The sequence below is a fragment of the Talpa occidentalis genome, unplaced genomic scaffold, assembly GCF_014898055.3.
Source record: "Talpa occidentalis isolate TD23 unplaced genomic scaffold, MPIMG_talOcc4v2.1, whole genome shotgun sequence".
Lineage (NCBI taxonomy): Eukaryota > Metazoa > Chordata > Mammalia > Eulipotyphla > Talpidae > Talpa > Talpa occidentalis.
The window spans coordinates 14,781,898-14,807,792 of record NW_026555331.1 but is presented as its reverse complement, the minus strand read 5'-3'; the positions used below and the strand labels follow the sequence as shown (position 1 = coordinate 14,807,792).

Sequence of the window (25,895 nt, the reverse complement as noted above, 5' to 3'; positions counted from 1 at the left end):
TTGAAATGGGAATTTGAAAATAAAATCGATAGACTCAATAAAACATGGAGGAAATGAACGTTACAAGATTTGTTCATAGCTGAAAAACTGTTAGCACACATATTGTTATTACTAGGGCACTTATTTTTCTTCTACGCTATGAAAGGAATGTCTTAGGTTGGGCTCTCCCTAAAGTAGATCCTGAGTAAAGGACATGAGGACAAGATGATGCCACGAAGTACAGGCAGGGCAGTGGGGAAGTGAGAGGGTAGGAAGCCGCAGACAGGCTATTGCTCTGAGATAGGGGATCAACCCCAATGGACAACCTTGGAGAACCAACAGAAAACACCATGTATCAAACACACCTCAGAGCTGTTCCACCTAACGGGCAAGGGGATATCACTCACTCTATCTGGTTGGCAGCCAGCCCCACTCACGGTGTTCACTTTCTGTAGTTTCCAACCTACATCCAACAGACCATGAGAATCCCCCACCCTAATGGGGTTGTAGATGTTTGCAGGAAGTTGCCATTAGCATAGAATGCTGAATGCCAAGGAACTATGAGGAGTGCACCTACATGTCTATTCAGGGTAAGTGACATAGAACATGGGTTTCGATCACAAAGACCTAGTATAGTCCTGCTTATGCCACTTGTGTGTAAGACCGAGTAAATGATTTAATCTAAGTTTCTAAATTTATTTGTAAAATGAAAACAATAATAGAATTTACCTCCTAGGGTCTCTATAAGGATTCAAAAAAAGTGAGTATTTGGTAGTAAACAGTAAATATAAAGTGTACAGCAGGTGAATATTCAACATATGTATCAAAGAACTGGCAGAAGTGCAGGATAGAAAATTATGTCCATATTGTCTTTTAACCACAATGACAACTTGAGGTGTATTCACACTTCCTTATAATGGCGGTTTCCTGTAGCTATATCTAAATTATTATTATTACTTAAATATTTATCCATGCATACAAGCCAGGGTACAGGCCAGAGGTGTGGGGAGTGAGAGGATTCACCAGAGACAGAGCGGGGAGCAGAACAGGCAGACTGACCGAAGTACACTGCTGAGGGGAGCAGCGGGTGAGACAGGAGAGGTCTGCCTCGCCATGTGGGTTGCTCCCTGGCCGGCCAGGGATCGAAGTCGTGCTGCAGAGGCTGTGGATTGCTTCATAGTGTGGTGCTTAACCCCTTGCACCACCAGGGAGGCCCTATATTTAAATTATTGACCTAGTCTCTGGCAATAGCTAGGAGACACAAGTCCAATCAAATTCTTTGTTAAAGTGGACTTTGAAATCTGAGAGAATCATTCAGCCTGGGTTTCTTTGTTGAATTGCTGAAGGACAAATATTTGAAAAACTCCTGCCAGGGTTTGGAGCAACTCTGGTTCTCTCCATTGACTTCTGATTGTTCTGCGTATCCATGAGGTAATTCTACTGTACATGGAATGTTTTTTTAAATTTCCTTTTATAAATTGTTCATTGCTAGGATATACAAATACAACTGATTTTACATGTTGATCTATCCCACAACTTAGCTGAATTTGTTCATTCTAATAGATTTTTTGTGGATCCTTTAGGATTTTGCACATATAGATGTCATCTATAGTTTTACTTCTTTCCAACCAACTTGGACACTTTTTACATCTTTTTCTTGCCATATAAACTGACTGTCTGTCCTTTTACACAAAAAAAATCAAACATTCGGGCCTCCCCGGTGGCTCAGCGGTTGAGCGCTGGGTTGCGAAGCTGCCCGCAGCCTCTGCAGTGCCGGTTCGATCCCCGGCTGCTCCCCGGCCACCGGAGGAGGGTCCCGCATGGCGCGCAGACCTCTCCTGCTGCCCACTGTTCCCCTCAGCAGTGTACTTTGGTCCTTCTGCCTGCTCTGCTCCCCGCTCTGGCTCTGGTGAATTCTCTCACCCTCCCGCACTTCTGACTGTACCCAGTGCATGTATAAACAAAACAAATAAATAAATAAAATGCCTCTATTTAAAAAAAAAAAAATTAAAAAAAAAAAAAAATCAAACATTCCAGGTTTGCTATTTCAGCTTAATTTTGAAAGACTATGTAGGAATGTAGACAAATAACTTCCAACATGTCATGAAAAGGACAGGAAGCAAATTAGTCTCTGTAGCTTAAGAACATATACCGTTATAAGCATACGCACCTCAATGCCAATTACATTTAAAAATGATTTTTGTACTGTTTTTGCACTGAATTCTCTGTAGAACATTTTAAAATAAGGAAGAAATAGAGACGAATTTGAGAAGCAATTCTCACCTTTAAAATTTATTACAGAAATTATAAATACAAAATGAAATTCTAGTTATAAAAGTTGCATCTGGAATAAGTTATAATAAACCTCAATAAAAATGCATATAGATGTGTCTGTGTGACACACACGTAAATGTTTTCAGTGACTGGCATTGCTTTATACAGTACATAATACATTATCTATTAAAGTATCTGAATTACTGGTTTTTATAGGACTTATAATATCCAGAAAAATCAACAATAAAAGGCAGCTCAACTCTGAAATTGTTTAAGAATTGAGAATCTCTCATGTGAGATCACTATCTTGTATTCCAACAAAAGCCATTTTACAAAAGTGTAATATTAGAATGTCTCCTAAAGAAAAAGAAAATATGTATGGTGGTGAATGGTTTTATTTCTTTAGAAAGGAAAAGTATTTTTGGTATCATTGATACAAAATGTATTATATTTATATTTATATAATTATATATAAAAGGTATTTCTAGAATAGAAGCAAAACAAATTTAGGATACACTTTTCAAATATAAAACCTTTTTTGCTATATTAAAAAGATGCTTAACAAAGTAATTATTAACACATTTGTTGTGTGTATAATCTTAAAAATAAACCAAAAATATTAAAATCTGTTAACCCAAATAGAATTATAAAAATGTTTATTTAAAAAGCATTAATTTTTAATATATAGTTAAAGTACAGCCAGAGCTTGTTCAAACACTGCCCTGCAAATCACAACTTGAACACTATGAAATGGGGAAGGGAAGCAGAAAGGCAGATGGGAAATGGGCATTAAAGAAAACAAAGACAATAAAAAGGATTGCAAAAACACAATTGATAAGTTTGTTTCTAATTTGATAAACTTTTTAGGATGGATAAAATTAAAAGTGCTTAAAACAAAAAAAAGTCAATGTCACTCATTACTTGTTGACATTAAAACATTAGTTATCAATGAACTTTATTGAGAGTTGGCCACACTTCAACTACTGACATGCCACAACATTACTCACACCATAGTGCCTTGTTTAAACTTCAAATATTTATCAGTTTTTTATCTTACACATGTACATATATACTAGGGAATTTTAAATATTTTTATTTACTATTTTATCTTTTTCTTAAAAATGCAAGATTTCATCTTCAGTTATGTAGACATGACAAAGGTGAAGTAAATAGGAACTGAATATAAAGAATATTCAATACCATGACATCATGATCTGGTACAACTGAAATTTTCAACCTCTTGCTCCATTTTCTAAATAAAAGGTAAGAAGGAAAATCAGTGAGTTCAAAATGGAAAAAGGTAAAGAGATAGTACTCAATTGCATCCCCCCCCCCAGTAAACAACCTTAAAGATATTATTATATACACACATATATACCTGATAGTACCATCGATGGGACTTCATTAATTAAATTCCTTTGAAATGAGCCGGGACATGTTCATCTTATATTGAATTCAAATAGTTATAATCAAGGCACTGATGTCTTTATAAATACTAGTATTTCATATTTTACCACAATACTAGTATTACATACACATTACACTATGTGGGTACCATAGTATGATTTAGTCTAAGGTATATTAAATACTACATATATTATATACTAGTAGGTATATACAGTATGTAGCATTAATACATACACTATGCAGATATCATCTAATATTTACTTTCAGAAATTAGTACTCTAACATCCATTATATAAGTAAAGATGAATAGGTATAATTAAAAAGGAGCCACATATCTTCAAAAATACACAAAATACTTTTCATTTTACTGATAACTAATTTCACTTTTAAAGAATCAAATTAGTGACATGCTAGATTAAAATACATACAGAACTCACTGCATCTAAAAATAATCCATAATCCACAAATTTTAAAAAATGGTCTTTAAAGTTCCTTTTCTCAGTTGATTTCTTATATAGATTGGCTTACCTGAATAAGTGCTGTTTTGTCGTAGTCCCTGCGATGCTGATAAATACACTGACTGATTACTGCATACAAATTTTCCAACTGAAAAATATTATATTCTTGACTTTTTTTAATAACAGTCTTCAAAAGGTTCTGAAAGAAAATTTGATGTTTACAATGTGAGAGATAAATTCCCTGAAACAAGTTATTTTAATTTGGAGATTTGGGGAATTTTTAGCATTTAAGTCAGAGCCTTGGAGGACAAACCAAGTTCTGAGACAAGGCAGCCTCTGATGGTGCTCTGACAATTAGCTATAGTTAACTTTATCATCAGTCTATGATCCTGGCGCCTCTACCTCTACCTCTACCATTGGGATCTCTATCCTAAACACTATACTTAAAGAGATGCCCAATTTCAATTCTAGCCACATATATCTACAAATTGAAAAATAATCTCAAAATAGATTAATAAGAACAGCAATGTTTGCACAGACTATTTCATGGCACTTAAAAGTACATTCTAATAAATTTCAGTATGTGAAACAAAAATAGATGGTACATATACATAAATGAACTACTCTACCACTGCAGTGTTTTTTCCTTCTGAAACTTACTCACTGGACTTCTATGATTCTCTTAGTCTAGTTCTCCCGGGATATGCCATTACTTCAGTTACCAAAACATCCCATTGTGGTTAAGTAAAAACTAATGAAAAATGTCATAGTAAAAACTAATTAAAATGGTCATAGATAATGGTTATAAAAACAGAGGATCAATGACGTAGACAAGTATGTTAAAAACTGTAGTATCAACACTCTAACCACCTTCAACCATCCAGCATCTAAGAGTTGTTCTATACCTCAAGTTTCTTCTTTCATAGATCATTATTTATTGCATGCCAAATTGACACACTACACCATCACAGTCCCTTTTAATGGTATGTCATGTTACTAATCTGCACAATGAAAGCATTATGATGTTAATTTACATACTTTTAATCGCTCATGGTCCACAACAAGTGAGGGTGTGGGCTGAGAAAGAATTGCCAACGCCTTTTCAACACTGATGAGCTGCTGTTGCTCTACTTGCGATCGTCTAGCTCGAGTCATTCGTAGAACACACATTTCTAGAATGAAAAATTACTATGATTGGTCGACAGATATCATAACTCCTAAAATAAATACTAGGTAAATTAAAAAGCATGACACAAAAACCGATTCTTTATTGACACTCTGCTGTAACATTAAACTACTGCCCTCTTACACATTCAAACAATTGAGCACATTTGATAAGTATGTCTCAAAAACTGAGTTATTTGAGGGACTCTGTCTCCTACCAAAGCAGGAGACACAGAATTTTTTAAAAAAACATTTATTTTATTTATACAATAGCTGGGGTACAGGCCAGAGGCGCAGAAAGGAGAGAGGATTCACCAGAGACAGAGCGGGGAACAGAACAGGCAGATGTACCAAAAGCACTGCTGAGGGGAGCAGTGGGCGAGACAGGAGAGGTCTGCCGCACCATGTGGGTATCCCCTTGACCCGCAGGGAATCAAACCCATGCTGCAAAGGCTGTGAACAGCTTCACAGTGCTGTGCTCAACCCTCTGCATCACCAGAGAGGCCCCAGAAATTTTTTTTCAAGATTTATTTATGGGCCTCCCCTGGTGGCACGGGCGGTTGAGCGCCATGCTGTGAAGCTGTTAGCAGCCTCTGCAGCACTGGTTCGATCCCAGTGGCCAGAGAGAGTCCCATGTGGCGCCATAGACCTCTCTTGTCGCGCCCGCTACTCCCCTCAGCAGTGTATTTCGTCAGTCTGCCTGTTCTGTTCCCCGCTCTGTCTCTAGTGAATCCTCTCACTCCCCCATGCATCTGGCCTGTACCCTGGTTCTTGTATAAAATAAATAAATCTTTTAAAAAAAATCTTTTTTTTTAAAGATTTATTTATTTATACATACAAGAGCTGGGGTGCAGGCCAGAGGTGCAGGGGGTGAGAAGATTCACTAGAGACAGAGTGGGGAGCAGAACAGGCAGATCCACTGAAATACACTGCTGAGGAGAGCAACGGGACAGACAGGAAAGGCCAGGCCATAGTCATTTCTGTTATGATTACTCAAACACATCAGAAGTCATGTCAAGGAAGTCCTTGAAAATGATTTACTGACAGTGTATAAACCACTGAAGAAATACAATTTGATTAACTTAGTCAATACTTGTTCTTGACAAAATAAACCTTTGACCGTTACTCCTGTTTAAATTTTCTAAGACTAAATAATATTTGAGTTTTCTAAACACCAAACATATCTACTGCAGAGGTGCAAGATCCAGACAGAAGACAACTCCAAATGAAAAACTTTGGGAGTAGATCACTAGAATAAATACAAATAATCTTGGATCTATCCTACAATAGGGACAAATGATGGAGAATGTAGAACACTTGTTCTACATTACATGTTTGTTCTACATTACTCAGCAAGAATCATAGGAAACTGCTTATCTTGAACACCAAGTGGTACCTTGCCAGTTTTAAAAAACTGTATGGCCAAGCACTATGATGCATGCTTTATAGATATTTTAGTCAAGCCTCAAAATACCTCATTACCTGCGACTCTCTACCCCAAATTTGCAGGTGACAAAACTAAGGCCAACAGGTCAAATACCTTGCCCCAGGCCACAAACTACTAAGCAGTGGAGCAAGGGCAAAATTTCAGCTATACTGATGCCAAAATGTGCTTTTAACAACAGTGACTCACTAGCCCAATCACTATGTTGTTATTTCTAATTAACAAATATCTGTATTCTGAAAGAAGTAGAAAAAGGAATAATGGAGATGGCAATTAGTCATGTAAGAATTTTAAGTGAAACACCTTTTAAAGTTTCTAAGATGCTTAATTGAGACAGACTTACCTTTTGTTTCATTTTCATCAGAAATATCTATTATCTGAGAGCTAGAAGCATCTCCATTGCAAGCAATCTTATCTTTCCTCAATTCTGGACATGGTGCAGTCTTCCTTGATTCTTCAAGTTCATTCTCCATACTGCAAGTATTTAAATTATTATTTCCCAATTCTATTTTGCTTTCAGAGGCATTTTGCTGCTTCTCATTTTCTTCCATTGAAGATTCTCCAGTGTTTCCCGTCTCATTGTGATCTACACTTGTATCTTGATTTTCCTCTGTATCACTCTCAATTTTGTCATCCACGACATTTTGGCTGTCATCTTTTGCCTGTGAAATTCTCCTCCGTTTTGTTATATTACCTAAGTGCCACTTCGACTTTTTGCGGATTTTTCTCTTCAACTGAGCTTCAAAGAATTCAAAGAAAAGGGATAGAATGTTGAACAATATTCTACAGTCTAAATGGAGGATCAGGGGAACAGGAAACTATCTTCTGAGACAGAAGAGAATCTGAGAAACTATACTTTTGTGTGGTTGGAGTATTAAAAAACAAAAAAGTGGATTACTGTGAAAAGAAGGTAGAAGTGGAAATAAATGACCTGTTAGTCTACAGACTTTGGATTTTATCTTCAATAATTTTTTTTAAGTCTTAAATAATTTTAAGGAGGGTAATGACATGATCTGCTTGAGGTCTATATTACAAAAGATAATATTGGCAATACTATAAGAAATGAAACAGAGAAGAGGAGTTACATTCTAAGAATAAGGACAAAAGGAAAGAGTATTTACAGACTCACATGAAATGAAAATCAGTTTCAAATCAAGTCACTGCACAAATACATGAATGTGGTTTCTTTGCAAAAATAGAAGTGGTTTTTTTCCTTTCAAAAATACAATGTTTCCTTAACTTTAACAAAATATATTAAAGGAAACTAAGGGAGAAAGTAAATGGTATTAGAAAAGAAAAAAGAATTAAAAAAAAGTACCCAATAGTTGCAGTACTTACCTGGAGTACTGCAAGCCACAGGAGTACTGGGTGTCTTTAGCTTCTCATTCTGTTCTGGATCTGATCTTTTATCACCAGGAATGGAATTTTGCTTTGGCATCACATGGTAGTAAGATGGGGCATATTTGGAAGAGCTACAACCTTGTAAATAGAAAAATGGGATATCATATCAACTTTCCAGATTTTAAAATTTCATGAAGGATTAAATATACTACATACGAAGCATTAATTCTAATACCAAATCAGTTTCCTACCTCTCTTCTTTCTAGATTCCTGAATTTCTTCACAAAGATGCTCAAAGTCTTCATCAAGTTCTTCCTTAATTATTGCATAGGCAGTATCTCTTAAAGCACAGGCTCTATGCCTAATAAGGCGATCTGAGAAATGAATAAAGAAATTTTCTTTACTAAAATAAATTCACCATGTTGGGTGAAGATTGCAGCCATTACAATCCCCTTTTAACCCTTATCATAAATAGTACAAATTACTGAATTTGTGTCATTTTGTTTTTGGTGCTAATCTAGTGATCTGACCATCCAATTCAATATGGCAGACTAAACCCAAACAATTTCACTGTTGTCCTATCCAGACCTCTTTGAATTATCAGGAAAAAATTTAAGCACTAGTCAATAGCAAGACTCAACAACAACATAATGTCAACAAAAGAGCAAGGAAGGTATCGGTGTCATCTGTGAACCAGGAATGTTAAAGAATTTTGGAAGTTGGGCATCCCTGGTGGTGCAAGGAGTTAAGTAGCAGCACTATAAAGCTATCCACAGCCACTGCAGCATGAGTTTGATCCCCAGGCAGGGAGCTGACCCACATGGCTCAGCAGACCTCTTCTTCCTCACCTGTTGCTCCCCTCAGCAGTGTATTTCAGTCAATCTGCTTGTTCTGTTCCCCACTCTGTCTCTGGTGAATTCTCCCCCAACCCTGCACATTTTGCCTTTACCCCAGCTCTTGTATGCATAAATAAATAAATCCTTAAAAAAAAAATTTTGGAAAAGATACAGCAGATAATACTATAATGACAGAGAAACTAAACAAAGACAATGGAACAGCAAACACTGGGGAAAAAAATCCATATTCAGAGTCCAAGCACTGTTAACTGAAATATACTTTGAGAGAGAAAGCAGGCTAACAAGTGAATGCCAGATTGCCTGAATGGCTGCCTCATTGCCCCTACAGGGAAGCAGGATGCAATACTTATACCCAGTTCTATCTAACAGTTATAATATTAGAAGGGACAAAAGGGAGTTGCAGCAGCTTCTAACATCACATTTGGAACTAAGGCAAGACAGGGCAAAATCTAAGCAGTGGTTCCCTAGTTTGGTAATACTGCGTCACCTGGGAACTTGTCAGAAACCATGAAGATGGGGCTCCATGATCTATATATTAAAACTTCCGTTCAGAGATTCAGAGTTTAGTCCATAGCACGCTTAGACTGTCACCATGAAAAGGAAAGCAGCAAGAGCAACATAATTGCAATGAAAAATAAAAACCCCTCTGCTTTTAGGTGAATGCTCCTTCTTTCTACAATTAAGAGAAGTTTCCAACTTAACACACTATTTCCCATGGCATACCTCCAGAACTCTGAACTAAAGGGGAAAGTTTAAGGGCTGATAGGTCAAAGAAAAATAGTGAGTTTTTCAACTGTTAAAAAAACTCTCAGAGTTTGGATGTTATGTATAGAAAATAGCTGGAAAGATTAAAAAAAAAAAAAAAAAAACCTGGAAAGATATCCCAAAATTTAAGGGTCCTCCTCTAAAGAAAGGAAATGGGGATTTAATTTTCCAATGCTATTAGCAAAAATATTTTGATAATTAGAATTGTTATGATCTTAAACTAAGAAAATTTTTTCAAACCTACTTTATTACAGAAACTTGGGAAAGAAAATTGCTATATAAAGGAAGCAAGCTAAAGTTGATATGCAGTTTTGTGTCTCAGAGGTTTTTATCAGGTGACTGTTTATAAATACAAGGATTTTAAAGTGGGAGAAATCTGCATTCAAATTTTCTGTCACTTCCTATCAGTATGACCTTAAGTTTTTAAACCTGTGCATATTTCATTTTCCTATGAGTATATGGCACTAGAGCTATAAAAATGTTTATAATATAGCATCTACGATAAAATCAACCCGCACCAAGTTTTAGGACTCCCGATTTCACCACCCTGGAAACAAACCCGCTTATGTTTACCTCCAGGATCTCTATCCGGATTGTATTCCAAAGCATTGCTACAGATTAGATCAATATCACTCAAATAGTCTTTCACAGTCAGATATTTGTGGAGATCAATTTTACTGATTACAGATGAGAGGTCCATCGGCTGCTTTATTACAGTGACATAATCAGGAACCTAAAATGAAAACAAATGACCAAGTCACTAAATTAACTCCGAACATAAACATTTGGGTACAATTTCTCTGCCAGGTAATTTACAGGGGAGAGAATAAATATTGAAGAGAATGATAATAAATGAACATAAAGCCTTTGGCTATTTAAAGCTGGATTGTTTTGAATTTATTCCTATTTTTGGGCACCCATACCCCCCAATAACAGCCTATAGCTCTCTCCTCATCCAAATGCCACCCACTCTTCAAAGTCAACTTAAAAACCTCACTCTCCAGCTGATGCTAAGTCTATCATGAAGTACCACATAGCATAAAGTCATTCTCAAATTGCCCCTAGAATGTTGGGCTAGACAGGAAATGTTTTAGCTCCAGGAGAAAGGGATGTTACATAGCTCCCGAAGACTCCATGTGCTTAGGACACTACTTAGCATGTTTTCATACAGAGAAAACAAACTCAAGAGTATAGACAGGGAATGACATAAACTATTCAAATATTCTGATCTTTTGAAGCATTATAGCTTGAACACATTTCATCCAAACATTAAATTAATACCTCGTCAAGGTCAACAGGTTTAGTAAATACTCTGAATCGCTTGTCAATAGCAAGTCTATGTGTAACATTTCTTAAGAAAATCCTCAGTTCTCTAAAGGTATCTTCTTCTTGTTCTTCCAGTCGTTTCACTTCCTCTGCTGTCATTGGTCTTGGCTCAGGTGGTGGTGCGATTGGGAGTACCTCCAAGGCCTGCAAAACTTCACATGAATGGAAGATTTTAGTTACAAGTTTCCATAATATCAAGGGTGAGAAATGATTCAGTGTATATAGTCATCAGGCTTTTAGCCTCCTTACATCTGCTAGGAATTGAAAGCTTTGCAATATTAAAGTGCTACTGTAATTCCTATTCTTACATCCCTCTCTAGCAATAATTTGGAATGCTAATTCCTAATTACCTCTGTTCTGGTTTAAGAACTTTGAAATGCATTATTTCCAGGACAAGCATATTCTAACTGTTAAATCTTTTTTAGTTAACATTTAAAATAATAAAAAAATATAACATGCATCAAATTCAACAAAAGTTTAATTCTATTTAAAGAGATACACAGGGCCTCCCAGGTGGTGCATGGGTTAAAGTCTCAGTGCGATCAAGCTTTCGCAAGCCACCATGGCATGAGTTTGATCCCCAGCCAGGGAACTGACCCACATGGTACAGCAGACCTCTCCTGTCTCGCCTGCTGCTCCCCTCAGAGGTGTATTTCAGTAGATCTGCTTGTACTACTCCCCAGTCTACCTCTGGTGAATCCTCTCACCCCCTGCACCTCTGGCATGGAACCCAGTTTTTGTAAGCATAAATTAAAAAAAAAAAAAAAAAAAAAAGATAAACAGAGTACTCAAGATAAATAAAAAAAGGAGTATAAGAGTGCTGCCCCAATAAGTTGGCTATCTGCTAAATGAATAAAAGACATAATTAAAACATCAGTGTAATATCATGTTACTAGCATGAAAAAGTACAATGGGTCATAAAAGTAGAAAATGGACTTGGAAAAACAGATTGGGGCTTTCTTTGAATTCGGCCCAAAGTTCATATAGGTAGGACCTATGTGAAATACCTCAGATACTTTAAGCACTTTAGTCTATTCTGATAGGATGTGTAGATAATTTTTTTTTTTTTTTTAATTCACCACCACAGAGTGGGGCACAGAAAAGGCAGATTTACTGAAATATGCTGCTAAGGGGAACAGTGGGTGAGACAGAAGAGGTCTGCTGCACCATATGTGGGTTAGCTCCCTGGCCGGGATTTGAGCCCAGCTGTAATGGCGACAGCACTGAGACATAACTCCTAGGCCAACAAGGAGGCCCTGAGATTTTAACCAAAAGAGGTAACTTAATGACAGGTTTTTTTTTTTTTTTTTTTAAGGTTTCATTTCTTTTCTTTTTTTGGGGGGGCATAGGCCAGAGATGCGGCAGGGTGAAAGGATCCACCAGAGACAGAATGGGGAGCAGAACAGGCAGACTGGCCGAAATACACTCCTGAGGGGAGCAGCGGGCAAGACAGCAGAGGTCTGTCTCGCCATGTAGGTTTTTCCCTGGCTGGCCGGGGATCGAACTCGTGCTACAGAGGCTGCAGATTGCTTCACATTGCGGTGCTTAACCCCTTGTGCCACCAGGGAGGACCCTGTTTGGTTTTTTTTAAAGATCCATTTATTTATGCATACAAGAACTGGGGTGTAAGCCAGAGGTGCAGGGGCATTGAGAGGATTCACCGGAGAGAGTGGGGAGCAGAACAGGCAGATGTACTGAAATACACTGCTGAGGGGAGCGCAGGCGAGACCAGAGAGGTCTGCTGTACCATGTAGGTTGCTCCCTGGGCAGCCGGGGATTGAACTTATGCTGTAGTGGCTGGCAGTAGCATGATAGCGCTGTCTTTAATCCCTGCGCCACCAGGGAGAGCCCCATGACAGGTTTTGAGTTTGTGTCATTTGATAGGTGGTAAAGTCATTAACTGATATTTTATTCCTACCTTCTCAAAATTATTATATACTAACTTTGATATATAAACTAACCTGCTTTCTTTTTTGATATAGGAGGCTTAGCAGCTTGCTTTATAATTAAATCTTCAAAAAATTTTGTCCGTTCTTCTTTACCAGGTAACTGGACATTAAAAATTTCTCCATAATCATGAATAAATAATTCTTGCACCTTAAAAAGGAAAATTTATGCATCACATATATGTATGTATATAAACACACAACATGTACTAATTATGCAGTGCCAACAGCAGTTATTACACACAGATTTTTAATGACAACCTAAATTATTATAAAGGATTTCTTAAACCTTTCACATATCCTGGATTTATGTATATTTACATACAGAATAGGAGCTAAAAACTGTAATTCAGGTAACTGACATGATAATATTTTCCCTAAGGATTTTTTGAGTATTTTCACAACTTAAAGCAAGATATGAGAACAAGTGGTTGTTCAGTAAGAGCAAAGGCTTGAAAATAACAAGTATTGGCGAGAATCCTTGTGCTGGTATGACTATAAACCAGTGTAGCCACTGTAGAAAATAGTATGGTGGTTCCTCAGCAAGTTAAAAAGAATTACCATGTAACCCAGTATATATCCAAATAACTGAAAACAGTTTTTGTTTGTTTTATCACAGGGATAAACAATATGTAGCATATACACACAATGGAATATAATTCAGCCTTAAAAAGGTGAATTCTGACACAAGCTACTACATGGATGAATCCTGAAAACATTACACTACTGAAACAATCACAAAGGGACTGATAGTATATGATTCCACTGACATGGGATAAATAAATCCCTAGCAATGGAAGGTTTTTTTAAAAAAGATTTATTTATTTTTATAGAAGAACTGGGGTAAGGGCCAGAGGCGCAGGAGGGTGAGAGGATTCACCAGAGACTGAGGGGGAGCAGAACAGGCAGACGGACCGAAACACACTGCTGAGGGGAGCAGTGGGTGAGACAAGAGAGGTCTGCCACACCATGTGGGTATCTCCCTGGAATGGACCTGGCAATGCAGAGGCTGAGGACAACTTCACAGTGCTGCGCTCAATCCGCTGCACCACCTGGGAGGCCCCACGATGGAAAGTTTTAACAGAGGTTACCAGGGGATAAAGGGAGGAGAGAAAAGGGAGCAAAGGGAGCAACTGTTTAATGGGTATTGAGTTTCTGTTGGGATGAAAAACTTTGAAAAATGATAGCAGTAATGATGTGCAACATTGTGAATACACTTGATGCCACTGAATTGTACACTTAAAATTATTTAAAATGGTACATTTCAGGGGCCTCCTGTTAGCACAAGGGGTTAAGACACAACCTAGAAAGCTGTCCACAGCCACTGCAGCAATCCCCCGGCCTTCAATCCCCCCGGCCGGCCAGGGAGCTAATCCACATGGCACAGCAGACCTATCCTGACTCACCTGCTGCTCCCCTCAGCAGTGTACTTCCGTCAATCCCCCTGTTCCGCTCCCCACTCTGTCTCTGGTGAATCCTCTCACCCCCCACATCTCTGGCCTATACCCCAGCTCTTGTATGCATAAATAAATCTTAAAAAAAAAAATTGTACATTTTATGTTTATGTATATTTTACTGGTAAAAAAGAATAAATGCAAACAGATCACCAAAGGATGTCTCTAAACAAACCTCTGGCCTTTTCCAGTGTCATTACTATAGGACATGGAAGTTTATTCCTTATAATGAGGGCTTGTACACTTAGTTTGGGGTATCTTTGCTAGAGAAGCTTATATTCTTAGCTTTTGTATTTTCTCCTTTGTAGGGTCTTCCATATTCAAAGATTATGAAAATGTTTTCCTCTAACATGTTATGATACAAACATTTTCCTCTTATTATTTCAACATCACTTATGAAACAAGTCTTCAGTTTTACCTAATTCCCTTACTAAGTTACCATGCATACAATGGGCAATAGAGTCTATTAATGGGCTGTATTCTACTAATTTGCCCATTCTGGTCTAAATTCTAGTTTTAATTATTAACTCTGGTATATTTTAATATTTGGTAAGCCGCCTCATTACTTTCTTAAACTTTTCTTGTAAATTGAAGCACTTTATTCTTCACTGAATTTGATAATTCACCATTTTTATTGGGATTTTTATTAGAATCTGTACTTTTTCCTTCTTTCTAGTGGCCTAGAGGGTATATGTTACATTTCTATTCTTTTATTGGTCTAAGTTTTAATAGACACATTCAAGCTTTTCCCCCCTAAACTGCAAGGTTAATTAATATCAGGCAAAAAAAAAAAAAAATCTGAAGTTTTTTTTTATTATCCTTCTCTTTTACTATGTTCTTCCTCCCACTTCAAGTTCAAAGACCAATTTAATTTCACATCCATTAAAAATTTTTCCTATCACAAACTTGGGACAAGTTTTACTGATTTCTGCTCACCGATTTTCACATGCCACCCATACAAAATAAAAAATTCCAAAAAAAGAGATAATCCCTTAATAATTCTTTTAGTCAGTGGTTTATGGTACAGAATTTCCACATTTTACTTGTTATAGTTTTTTACCCTCCCTATATCCATATATAGAAAATTCAGGTAGTTTGTCTTAAGTAACTGCTCTAAATTACTACCAAAAGTATAAACTTACTCTCTTTGCTTCAAAATTCAAATTATTAACAAAGTTATAGATGACAGTGAGAATAAGCCAAGGGTATAAAGTGGCTACCAAATAGCAATTCTTTACTCTGTGTTAACCAGAGTCCTTAATCCATTCTGGGGACAGCCTTTCAAAAAGAATATGCAGAAAGACATTCAGGATAGTGACTAGAATTTTGAAGAAATTAAAAAATATATGTGTATTGTGTGGCAGAGCCTGCAGTATCATAATCAAGTTCTCTCTTTTTTTGGGGGGGCATACTGCTGTATTCTATTTTCTAGCCTCCCTCCCTTACATTTAAAGTATGGTTATGTGACCAAGTTTCGGCCAATGTAACCTGAGAGGAAATGATAAACGTCACTTTCAGGTTAGGAACGTGAATGGGATATGTTCCTTTCAGCTGGGTAGAATGGAAGCAATTGTCCTTGCATGCCAAGAGTTATCACAAGAACAGATTAAACAGGTTTACACTCGGAAACAGGTTACCTCGGAAACAAATGGAAATGAAGAAACGGAAGCCTCTCAAAACAAGATGGTTAGTTTAGGAGTCAGAGCTAACAAAATGAATAATGAAGAATGCATTTCAACAAAGGTGGGGACAGCCATATAAAGGACAGACTATAAAGAAGAGTCCAGAATGATGATTAAACTAGAAACCTCAAGGATCTGTAATTCATAATTTCCCAGCGTATTCAAGTTCCAGCTAAATAATTCACAATCAACTACTGAGACAAAGTCTTTGAGAAGTCCTTGACCTCATTTCCTTCGACTCTGCCCTTCATGGTCTATTCTAGCCACCCTGGCCCTCTGCTATTTTCCCAACACACCTCAAATACACTTTTGCTTTAGTCTTTGCACTTGTTTTTCCCCTACCAGAAATCTCTGTTGCTCACGGGTCACTATCTTACCTTTTAACAAATGTCACTTTCTTCACAAGCCCTTACTTAGCCTATTTATTTAACACTGACCCTACCGCACTCTTTTGGCACTGCTTAGCAAGACTTTTCTCCATAGCATTAGATTAGTATTATACAATTTAGTTTTGTCTTTCTCTTAAATAAAACATAAGTGATAGGATACAAATTTTTATCTATATTGTTCATTGCTATATTCTCAGTGCCTATATAACCATGCCTGGCGCAGAATAAGATTTCAAAGATCTTTTTCAATGATGTATTTGAATGTATTTTCTCACTGTTCCAAAACTGCAAACATATTTTGTCACAGGTATGGAAAAACATTCAATTCATTCAGTAAAGGAAAACATTCAGAATCCTACGATATGCTTATTATGTACTCTGGGGATGGAGGAGGAAGGAAGACCCTGAATGTGAATTTATGGACTTCATGTTCTGTTAGGGAGACAGAGTCCAACAAATTATCTAGTAACAGGCTAAAAATAAAGAAGAGCAAGGGAAAAGAGCTATGGGTACAGGAGTTATTGCAGTAATTGAGAAACTAATCTGAAGATCTCTTTAAGGTGACATTTGGGCAGAGACCTAAGAAAAAGAAAGGCTCATGCCAGATGAATATCTAGAATTAATTCCAGGGAAAAGCACGAATATTTGTTCTCCGCTGGTTGTTTTCAAAATTGGCAAATTTGAAGGACAATAATTTGGTACTATGAAAATTTGTTAATGGGCACACGCTTTAACTAGTCATTCAACTTTGAAAAATGGACATTAGAAAAAAAAAAAACCTACAACCAAAATACCGAGGGACAAACTGAGATTTAAAAAAATCATGGGCGGGCCTCCCCGGTGGCGCAGCGGTTGAGCGCTGGGTTGCGAAGCTGCCCGCGGCCTCTGCGGCGCCAGTTCAATCCCTGGCTGCTCCCCGGCCACCGGAGGAGGGTCCCACATGGCGCGCAGACCCCTCCTGCCGCCCGCTGCTCCCCTCAGCAGTGTACTTTGGTCCTTCTGCCTGCTCTGCTCCCCGCTCTGGCTCTGGTGAATTCTCTCACCCTCCCGCGCTTCTGACTGTACCCAGTGCATGTATAAACAAAACAAAACAAAACAAATAAATAAAAAAATAAAAAAATAAAAAAATCATGGGCGTGGGGAAAGGAGGAATTGGGGTGAAAATAAGGGGGTGCAATTGTACGGGAAATATAAAAATAAAAAAAATTTTAAATGTGTGTAAATAAACGAACATGTGAGTAAAATATATAAACTGTAAAATGTAAAAAAACAAAAAAAAAATCATGACACATCAAGACAATGGAAAAAAAAAATCCATGCTGCTCTTAAGAGATTTATCTACTAGAAAACATAAGATATAATGCAAATTGCATATGCCATTTTGTAAGATACAATGTTGCACTATTATACACACAGATATACCATCCTGCCCAACAAGCACATATATCAAATGGTCATCAATGATATCTTTAATAAGAAAACTTTATCCTTTTAGTTACCTCTATAGCATTTAGAAGTTTTATAATTGAGTTTCTAATATTTTGTATGAATAATTCTTTTTAAACTGTAATAATTTTTCCTCTCACAAATTACCTCTTCCGGCAGAATAGAATGGGGTTTGTCAGAAGTTGCAAGTAGCAAAACTGGAGCAAATGAAGGAATATTCTGTAATAATGTGGTAAATGTGGCTTTGAGTGTGGGTCCAACTATTTCCCACCACAAGTGGATATGAGGAACATACACTATACTTGGTGCTGTCCTCTTGGCTTCACGAATCATCTAGTAGAGAGAAAAAAATTACTTTGGTATTGACTTAGCACATTTATGATGCTAGTGTAGTCTAGCAATTATGTTTAACTTCACAGAATTACCATTTAATGCTGTTTTTAAAAATGCTTCCCCCCAGTACAACAATCTTGTACTTGTAAAAGTCTCATTTTTAGGAAAACATAATTGCTTCAAGCAATTAGACAGCTCAAGAAACTTATTCCGATATAATAATCAAGGTCAAATATAAAACAATTTTACATTAAAAGTAAGTCAAATAAAAAATTAGCAAAACCAGAAACAGGATATCTGAGCATTTACTATGTTGCAGTCACTGTTTTAAGTAATTTATTCATTTAATTCTTGCAACAGCAATAAAAGGTAAATACTATTATCTCGATTTTGCAAATGGGGACAATGAGGCATAGAGGTAGAAATAACTTTCTTTCTGTGGGAGGTCACACAGATATTAAGTAAGGATTTATATCCACCCCCTTTATTGAGAAAACAATTACGCATAGTTCTACTTCATAAACATGAAGTCAGAAATAAGATGAAAGTAACCCACAGTACAGAGAGAATGAGGCAATTCTAGATTTTGTTTCTAGGAGACTGATCTGTCTTACAGGTTGTCTGATCAATGTATTACCTGGGCACATGTTTCTTCTGGAGATGTTGCACTGACTCCAAAAAGAACAGGAATGTCTAATGTATACACTGCAAATTTTTCCAAAGCATGAATGACTGCTGGTGCCAAATGAGAACCTTGTCCAAATCCTGGTTCTCCTACAATCAGGATTCTTGGTCGAAAAGACATAGGTTGATAACAAGCATTTCTGAAAGAAACGAAAAAGCTGTGTTTTACAAAAAGCAGAAATTTAAATTTGTATCATTTTTATTGAGGTAAGTTTAGTTTACAACACTGTATGTGATTCAGAGGCATAGGATCACACCGTTACAGATGCATGCCACCAAAGCACACCACCAAAGCACCCCTAGTCCTCCACCATAATCCATTGTGCCCCTTCCCCATTTGGGTGCCCCCCAACACTTGTAGCCTCAACTCTAAGGTCAGATTTTTGGGGTTATTGATTTATTATTTTTGTATGGCCTTTTGGTTTCCTATATTCCACATATAAGTGAAATCATCCTCTATTTGTCTTTGTCCTTCTGACTTATTTAACATTATTCTCTCTAGTTCCAACCATGTGGTCACAAATGCCAAGAATTCTTTTTTTTAACAGCTGAGTAGTATCCATTGTGTATCTGTATCACACTTTCTGATCCACTCCTGTCATTGGGCACTTAGGTTGTTTTCATAACTTAGCAACTATAAATATGGCTGCAATGAACACAGGAATGCACATATCCCTTCAAATTAGTGTTTTTGCATTCTTTGGGTAGATACCTAGGAGTGGAATTGCTGGGTTGTAAGGTAGATCTATATCTTTATAATTTGCGAAACTACCACACTCTTTTCCATAGAGGTAGGACCAGTTGATTCCCACCAAGTGTATGAGAGAGACTTTTGCTCCACTTTCTTGCCAATACTTGTTGCTTCTGTTCTTTCTGATATGTGCCATTCTCACAAGGATGAGACATTATCTCACTGTAGTTTTGATCTGTAGTTCTCTGATGATAAATGATGAACACTTTTTCATGTGCCTGCTGGCCATCTGTATGTCTTCTTTGGATAAGTCTATTTGGTTGGGCCTTACAACCCAATTTTAACTCATTATGAGTTAAATTTTACATAATTTATGAGGCGGTGATCTAGTTTCATTCTTTTGCATGTGGCCATCCAGTTTTTCCCGCACCATTTGTTGAAGAGACTCTCCTTTCTCCAATGTATATATCCTTGGCTCCTTTACTGTAAATTATCTCTCTCTATAGATGTGGGTTTATTTCTGGACCCTCAATTCTATTCCATTGGTCTGTGTTGTCTATTTTTATTCCAGTACCGTATCATTTTGATTACTTTTACTGTACAGTATAGCTTGAGGCCTGGGAGTGTAATATCAACATTCTTCCTCTTGCTTTCAGGAACATTGTGGCTGCTTGGGGTTTTTTGCGGTTCCCTATGAATTTCAGTAATATTTCTTCTATTTCTTTGAAGAATGTCATTGGAGCATTGATAGGAATGGTGTTGAATTTATAAACTGCTTTGGGTAAGGTGGCCATTTTAACAAAGTTAATTCTTCTGATCCATAAGCAGTGAATATTTTCCATTGCTTTGTGTCTACTTCTATTTCTTTTAGCAATGTCCTGTTGTTTTGACTGTTAGAGGTCCTTCACCTCCTTTGTTAAGTTTACTTATAGATATTTAATTCTTTTTCATACAGTGTGAGTGGGACTGTTTTGAATTTCTCTTCTAGCTTACTGATTGCATACAGAAATGTACCTCATTGTTGTAAATTGATTTTGTAGTCACTTCATTGTTTTATTATTTCAATTAGCTTTGTAATGGTGTCTTTACGGTTTTCTATCTCTATTATCATGTCATCAACAAATAGTGATAATCTTAACTTCTTTCCCAACTTGGAGCCCTCTTTTATCTTTCTCCAGCTTAGATGCCCTAGCTAGGACTTCCAACAGTATGTTGAATAGTAATGGTAGGAGTGGACATCCTAGTCTTACACCAGGACCCTAGAGGAAAATCTCTCAGTCTTTTACCACTGAGTATGATTCTGGCTGTGGGCTTATCATATACAGCCTCTGTTATGTTGAAACCTCCATTAACTTTAGGAATATTTAGTATTTTTACTATAATACAACTTCAATGACCAAAAGAATTGAAATTTTAGAAAGAATTATCAGATGTAGAAAGAAAAAACAGATTAGTTGGCATCTTCCATCTATTCAACCACCATCTCATTTAATTTCAGGAATTTTCACATACACATGCATGTATGAATACATATATATTAATATGAAAGGGAAACATACCTATTCAAATGAAGAAAATTAAAATTTTCTTTTGCCTTATTAAAGGATTTTTGAGACAGTCCATTTTCATATACTGATGGAACATCATCATCACTGTATGCCAAGTCACTTTCTAGCAGAGGACAAGAAATATCTATGAAACAAACCAAAAAATTGCACATTAGTTACTTTTCTGGATTGCAAAGCAAATCTTTTTGATTCAGTCAGCAAATCAGTATATTTCAATGAAAAAAATTTAAGAATCAAAAACATGTGTATAGATATAAATAACAAGCAAATATAAAAATGCAACCCAAACTTGGGTTAAGAGCATTCTGTCAAAAGCCAAGGCAAAAGCACAGCCAAAATTTTTCAGGAGGCTTTTTAAAAAAAAAAAACATTTATTATTTATGCCTACAAGAACTGGGGTACAGGCCAGACATGCAGGGGGGTGAAAGGATTCACCAGACAGAGTAGGAACAGAACAGGCAGACTGACTGAAACACACTGCTGAGGGGAGCAGCGGGCTAGACAGGAGAGGTCTGCTGTGCCATGTGGGTAGATCCCTGGCCAGCCAGGGATCAAACTTGTGCTACAGAGGCTGTGGATAGCTTCATAGTGCTGTGCTTAACCCCTTACACCACCAGGGAGGCCCTCAAGAGGCTCTTTTATAAAGGAACATTTATGGGATGTATAAAACATTCAGCTTTTACTGAGTATGAAGACTAAACGGCCAGCCAAGTTTCATACCTGAGTCTAATGCTTTCCTTGTATTGATTTCTGCATGTGGAAATACTCTCTGCAGGGCTTCTAAGATCTTGTGAACAGTGCTCTGCAGGAGTGGTTTCACGATGGTGGACAGCGCCTGCCCAGGTGATGTCACAGCTCTTTGGGAGGCTGGTATCATCTTTTGCATAGCTACCTCAAAATCCTTAGCTGAGATAATAACTGAAGAGAGATCCAACTGTAGTTTCTCACTCGTGGTATAGATCTGTGGGTAGCGTCGACGTAGAGCACATAAAGCAGCTTCAGAACATATTGATTTAATATCTGCACCACAATATCCTGTCCAAGGTAATCATAAAAGATTTTTTTAAAGTACATCACCTGATTAGCATGACCATAATTAAAAAAAAATTAAAATGAGTCTAGCAATACAGTAGCAAAATATTTAAAGTAATAAAGCTAAAACTTTTCATTTATCCAGTGAACTTACACGACAGTAATAACTGTTACCAACAAACCTACCAACATTTACGAAATATAGAAGCACTACATATAACACAGGGGTCCAGGGCAAGTTTTAGAATTGAACAGGCTAGGTTCAAATTCCAATTTGTCAATTACTAAATGTGTGTTCTTTAGAGAATTACTTAGCTCTCTCAGCCACTTATTCATCTATAAAATATGGATAAGAGTATCTATGTATAGTAGTGATGTGAGAATTACCTGAAATATGTAGCATGCCTAACAGGAAGATGAGAAAAATATAAATAGCAAAAGATAGTTAACATTAATATTATTGTCTGCCCTCAAATTCTCTGATGACCAATTTGTCAAATACTTTTATTTAATAGGCAGAACTGTGTAATAAAACATGCCACAAATAAGAGATAAGAATACAGCCTCACAGTTCATTAAATATAACCTTGTAAGACTATAACTTGTTCCATCTTTGAAATGTATGCAATATTTCTTTTAATTGCTTAAAACAATGTTTACCAACACAGTTTTCTGCTAGTTCTTCTAGAAATATGTCCAATGGTTTAGGATTCCAATCCCTTGTATGAATCTTCAGAATTTCTTTTCGAGCCTAAAGATTAAAAACAATCCAATTTTTAACATCAGTACTAAGTCTACTTAGAACAATTTCAATTTACATTACTGCTAATTATCTAAATTTTTTTTAAAAAGATTTATTTATTTATTTATTTATTTATTTATTTATTTATTTATTTATTTATTTATTTATGCAAGCACTGGGTACAGTCAGAAGCGCAGGAGGGTGAGAGAATTCACCAGAGCCAGAGCAGGGAGCAGAGCAGGAAGAAGGACCGAAGTACACTGCTGAGGGGAGCAGCGGGCGGCAGGAGAGGTCTGCGCGCCATGTGGGACCCTCCTCCGGTGGCCGGGGAGCAGCCGGGGATAGAACCGGTGCTGCAGAGGCTGCAGATAGCTTTGCAACCCGGCGCTCAACCGCTGCGCCACCAGAGAGGCCCTAAATATCTAAATTTTAAAGAAATAAATACCTAACATACAGAGAAAAATTAAAAAGCAAAAATGAGAAAAGATACATTTATGACCATTTAAGCAAGTTATGCTAAACAGATTTACATTATAGTGCTCAAGGTCTAGGCATCATAAATGTGAATTAAAGAAATTAAGTAACTCGAACTATTATTCATGCTGGTACATATTGTGAACTATTTCAGAGTACTAACAGCTCTACCCCTATTTACTTGGTTATCAAAGACAAAGTAAGTGGCTTTAAGATAACTGAGTAGGTTTTATGATGGTATCCATGAAAAAACCAATGCTAATGAAGTGACTAAAAATTGACAGTTCACAGGGTCATTTCTGAAACAAAATAAAGTCATAAGATTAACATCAAAGGCTTTCTTCCACCTGAGAGAATTTCAAGAGTATTTAAGTGAGGAGTTATATTTAAGAAAATAAAAAGTCACTTAAAAAATTTTTTTTTTAAAAAAGATCTATTTATTTATGCATACAAGAACTGGGGCACAGGCCAGACATGTGGGGGGTGAGAGGATCCACCAGAGTGGGGAACAGAACAGGCAGACTGACTGAAACACACTGCCGAGGGGAGCAGCGGGCAAATCAGGAGAGGTCCACTGCACCATGTGGGCAGCTCCCCAGCCCGGGAATGAACTTGTGCTGCAGTGGCAGCGGGCAGTCCCACAGTGTTGATTTCCCAACCCCTTGTGCCACCAGGGAGGCCCCCTTCTTAAACTCTTTTCTTAAAAATGCTTTTTTTTTTTTTAAGATATGTTTTATTTATTTATGCATACAAGAGTTGGGGCTTAGGCTTGAGATGCGGGTAGAGTGGGGTTGAGAGAATTCACCAGAGACAGAGTGGGGAGCAGAACAGGCGGATTGACTGAAATACACTGCTAAGGGGAAGAGCAGGTGAGACAGGATAGGTCTGCTGTGCCATGTGGGTCAACCTCCCTGGCCAGGGATCAAATTTGTGCTGCAGTGGTTGGCGATGGCTTCATAGTGCTGAGGCTTAACCCCTTGTGCCACCAGGGGACCCCTAAACAATGCTTCCTAAAAATACAAATATACATGTTTGGATGATAATCATGTGTGACTTTGCTTCAGAACACAGAGAACGCAATCTTCAAACTTTCACTGTACAAAGATTTGTTAATGATACAGACAACTGGGCCTCCCCTGGTGGCGCAGGCGCTTGAACGCAGCATTGTGAAGCTGTCCGCAGCTTTTGCAGCGCAGGTTTGATCCCGACCGGCCTGCCAGCCAGCCGGTGAGGATCCCACATGGCACAGCATACTTCTCCTGTCTCGCCCGCTGCTCCCCTAAGCAGTGTATTTCATCAGTCTGCCTGGTCTGTTTTCCACTCTGTCTCTGGTGAATCCTCTCACCCTCCTACACACCTGGCCTATATTCCAGTTCTTGTATAAATAAACAAACAAATCTTTAAAAATAAAAAAAAATGATACAGACAACATGCTTTGCTATTGCTAAACTTTGTGGGTAAATAATGAAGGCCTGCTGGGAACAGGACTTCTAAAATATGGCTAGAAGGCTGTGGTCCAAGGTCATTTTTGCTGGCTATAAGTGGAGGACTCTGCAGCCAGAGAGCACATACATTATAACTAAAGGTATAAATTATGTGTGATATAAAACTGAATTCTTTCTAGGTAAAGATGTGCTAAATTCTGAGGCAGGGCCTCCCTGGTGGCTCAAGGGGTTAAGTTGTAGCATTATGAAGCTATCCGCAGTCTCAGAAGCTAGAGTTCGATCCCTGGCCAGGAGCTGACCCATATAGTGCAGCAGACTTCTGTCTCACCCTCTGCTCCTCTCAGCAGTGTATTTCAGTCAATCTGCCTGTTCTCTTCCCAACTGTCCCTGTGAATCCTCTCACCCCTGCACCATTGGCCTATACTCCAGTTCTTGTATGCATAAATAAATACACCTTTAAAAAAACAACAACACATTTTGTCAAAATTTGATGTTAAATTCTTACATCTTTATCAGGTAGACTGAAAAGGAATTCTCTGTCAAAGCGACCAGGCCTTCGTAAAGCAGGATCGATAGAATCCAGTCTGTTGGTAGCACCAATGACCACAATTTCCCCTCTGCTGTCCAATCCATCCATAAGAGCTAGCAGTGTGGAAACAATAGAACTAAATTAAAAATAAGAGAGAAGAGATTAATCATATGGATTTTAAATTTATCATTTCATCTTTTGGTAAGATTTTATCCATTAAATATTTAAGTGAATTTTCTCAGAACATCTTATTACTTCCAGTGAATGAAAAATACCTAGAAAATAACATGGTAAATGGCACATGGAGATTAAAATCAATGAAAAACATAGTGTTTAAAAAGCCACAAAAATAATCTTGGCAATCACTTCATTAATCATAATTTCACAAAAGAATTTCAGAGTTCCCAAATATGGATTAGAAATAAAACTAATGAGTACTGGGTAGAGCAAACAGTATCTAAATAT

The 25,895-nt window shown here is 37.3% G+C and overlaps 1 protein-coding gene across 2 annotated transcripts in view; it reads right to left on the bottom strand.

Moving 5' to 3' along the window:
* Positions 1-2,754: 2,754 nt before the first annotated feature.
* Positions 2,755-25,895, bottom strand: part of ATAD2 (ATPase family AAA domain containing 2) — a 57,506-nt gene continuing 34,365 nt past the window's right edge. The window contains exons 14-28 of one of the 2 annotated variants that reach the window (XM_037502043.2): positions 25,407-25,566; positions 22,901-22,991; positions 21,929-22,243; positions 21,200-21,332; positions 18,903-19,089; positions 18,080-18,265; positions 12,977-13,112; positions 10,971-11,167; positions 10,263-10,422; positions 8,319-8,441; positions 8,065-8,205; positions 7,070-7,465; positions 5,157-5,290; positions 4,189-4,317; positions 2,755-3,505 (exon numbers count right to left, since the gene is read on the bottom strand). In XM_037502043.2, the coding sequence (XP_037357940.1) occupies positions 3,461-3,505; positions 4,189-4,317; positions 5,157-5,290; positions 7,070-7,465; positions 8,065-8,205; positions 8,319-8,441; positions 10,263-10,422; positions 10,971-11,167; positions 12,977-13,112; positions 18,080-18,265; positions 18,903-19,089; positions 21,200-21,332; positions 21,929-22,243; positions 22,901-22,991; positions 25,407-25,566 (2,533 nt within the window). In that variant the 3' untranslated portion in view covers positions 2,755-3,460. The remainder of the gene's footprint in view (positions 3,506-4,188; positions 4,318-5,156; positions 5,291-7,069; positions 7,466-8,064; positions 8,206-8,318; positions 8,442-10,262; positions 10,423-10,970; positions 11,168-12,976; positions 13,113-18,079; positions 18,266-18,902; positions 19,090-21,199; positions 21,333-21,928; positions 22,244-22,900; positions 22,992-25,406; positions 25,567-25,895) is intronic. The other variant, XM_037502051.2, reaches the window with a different exon arrangement.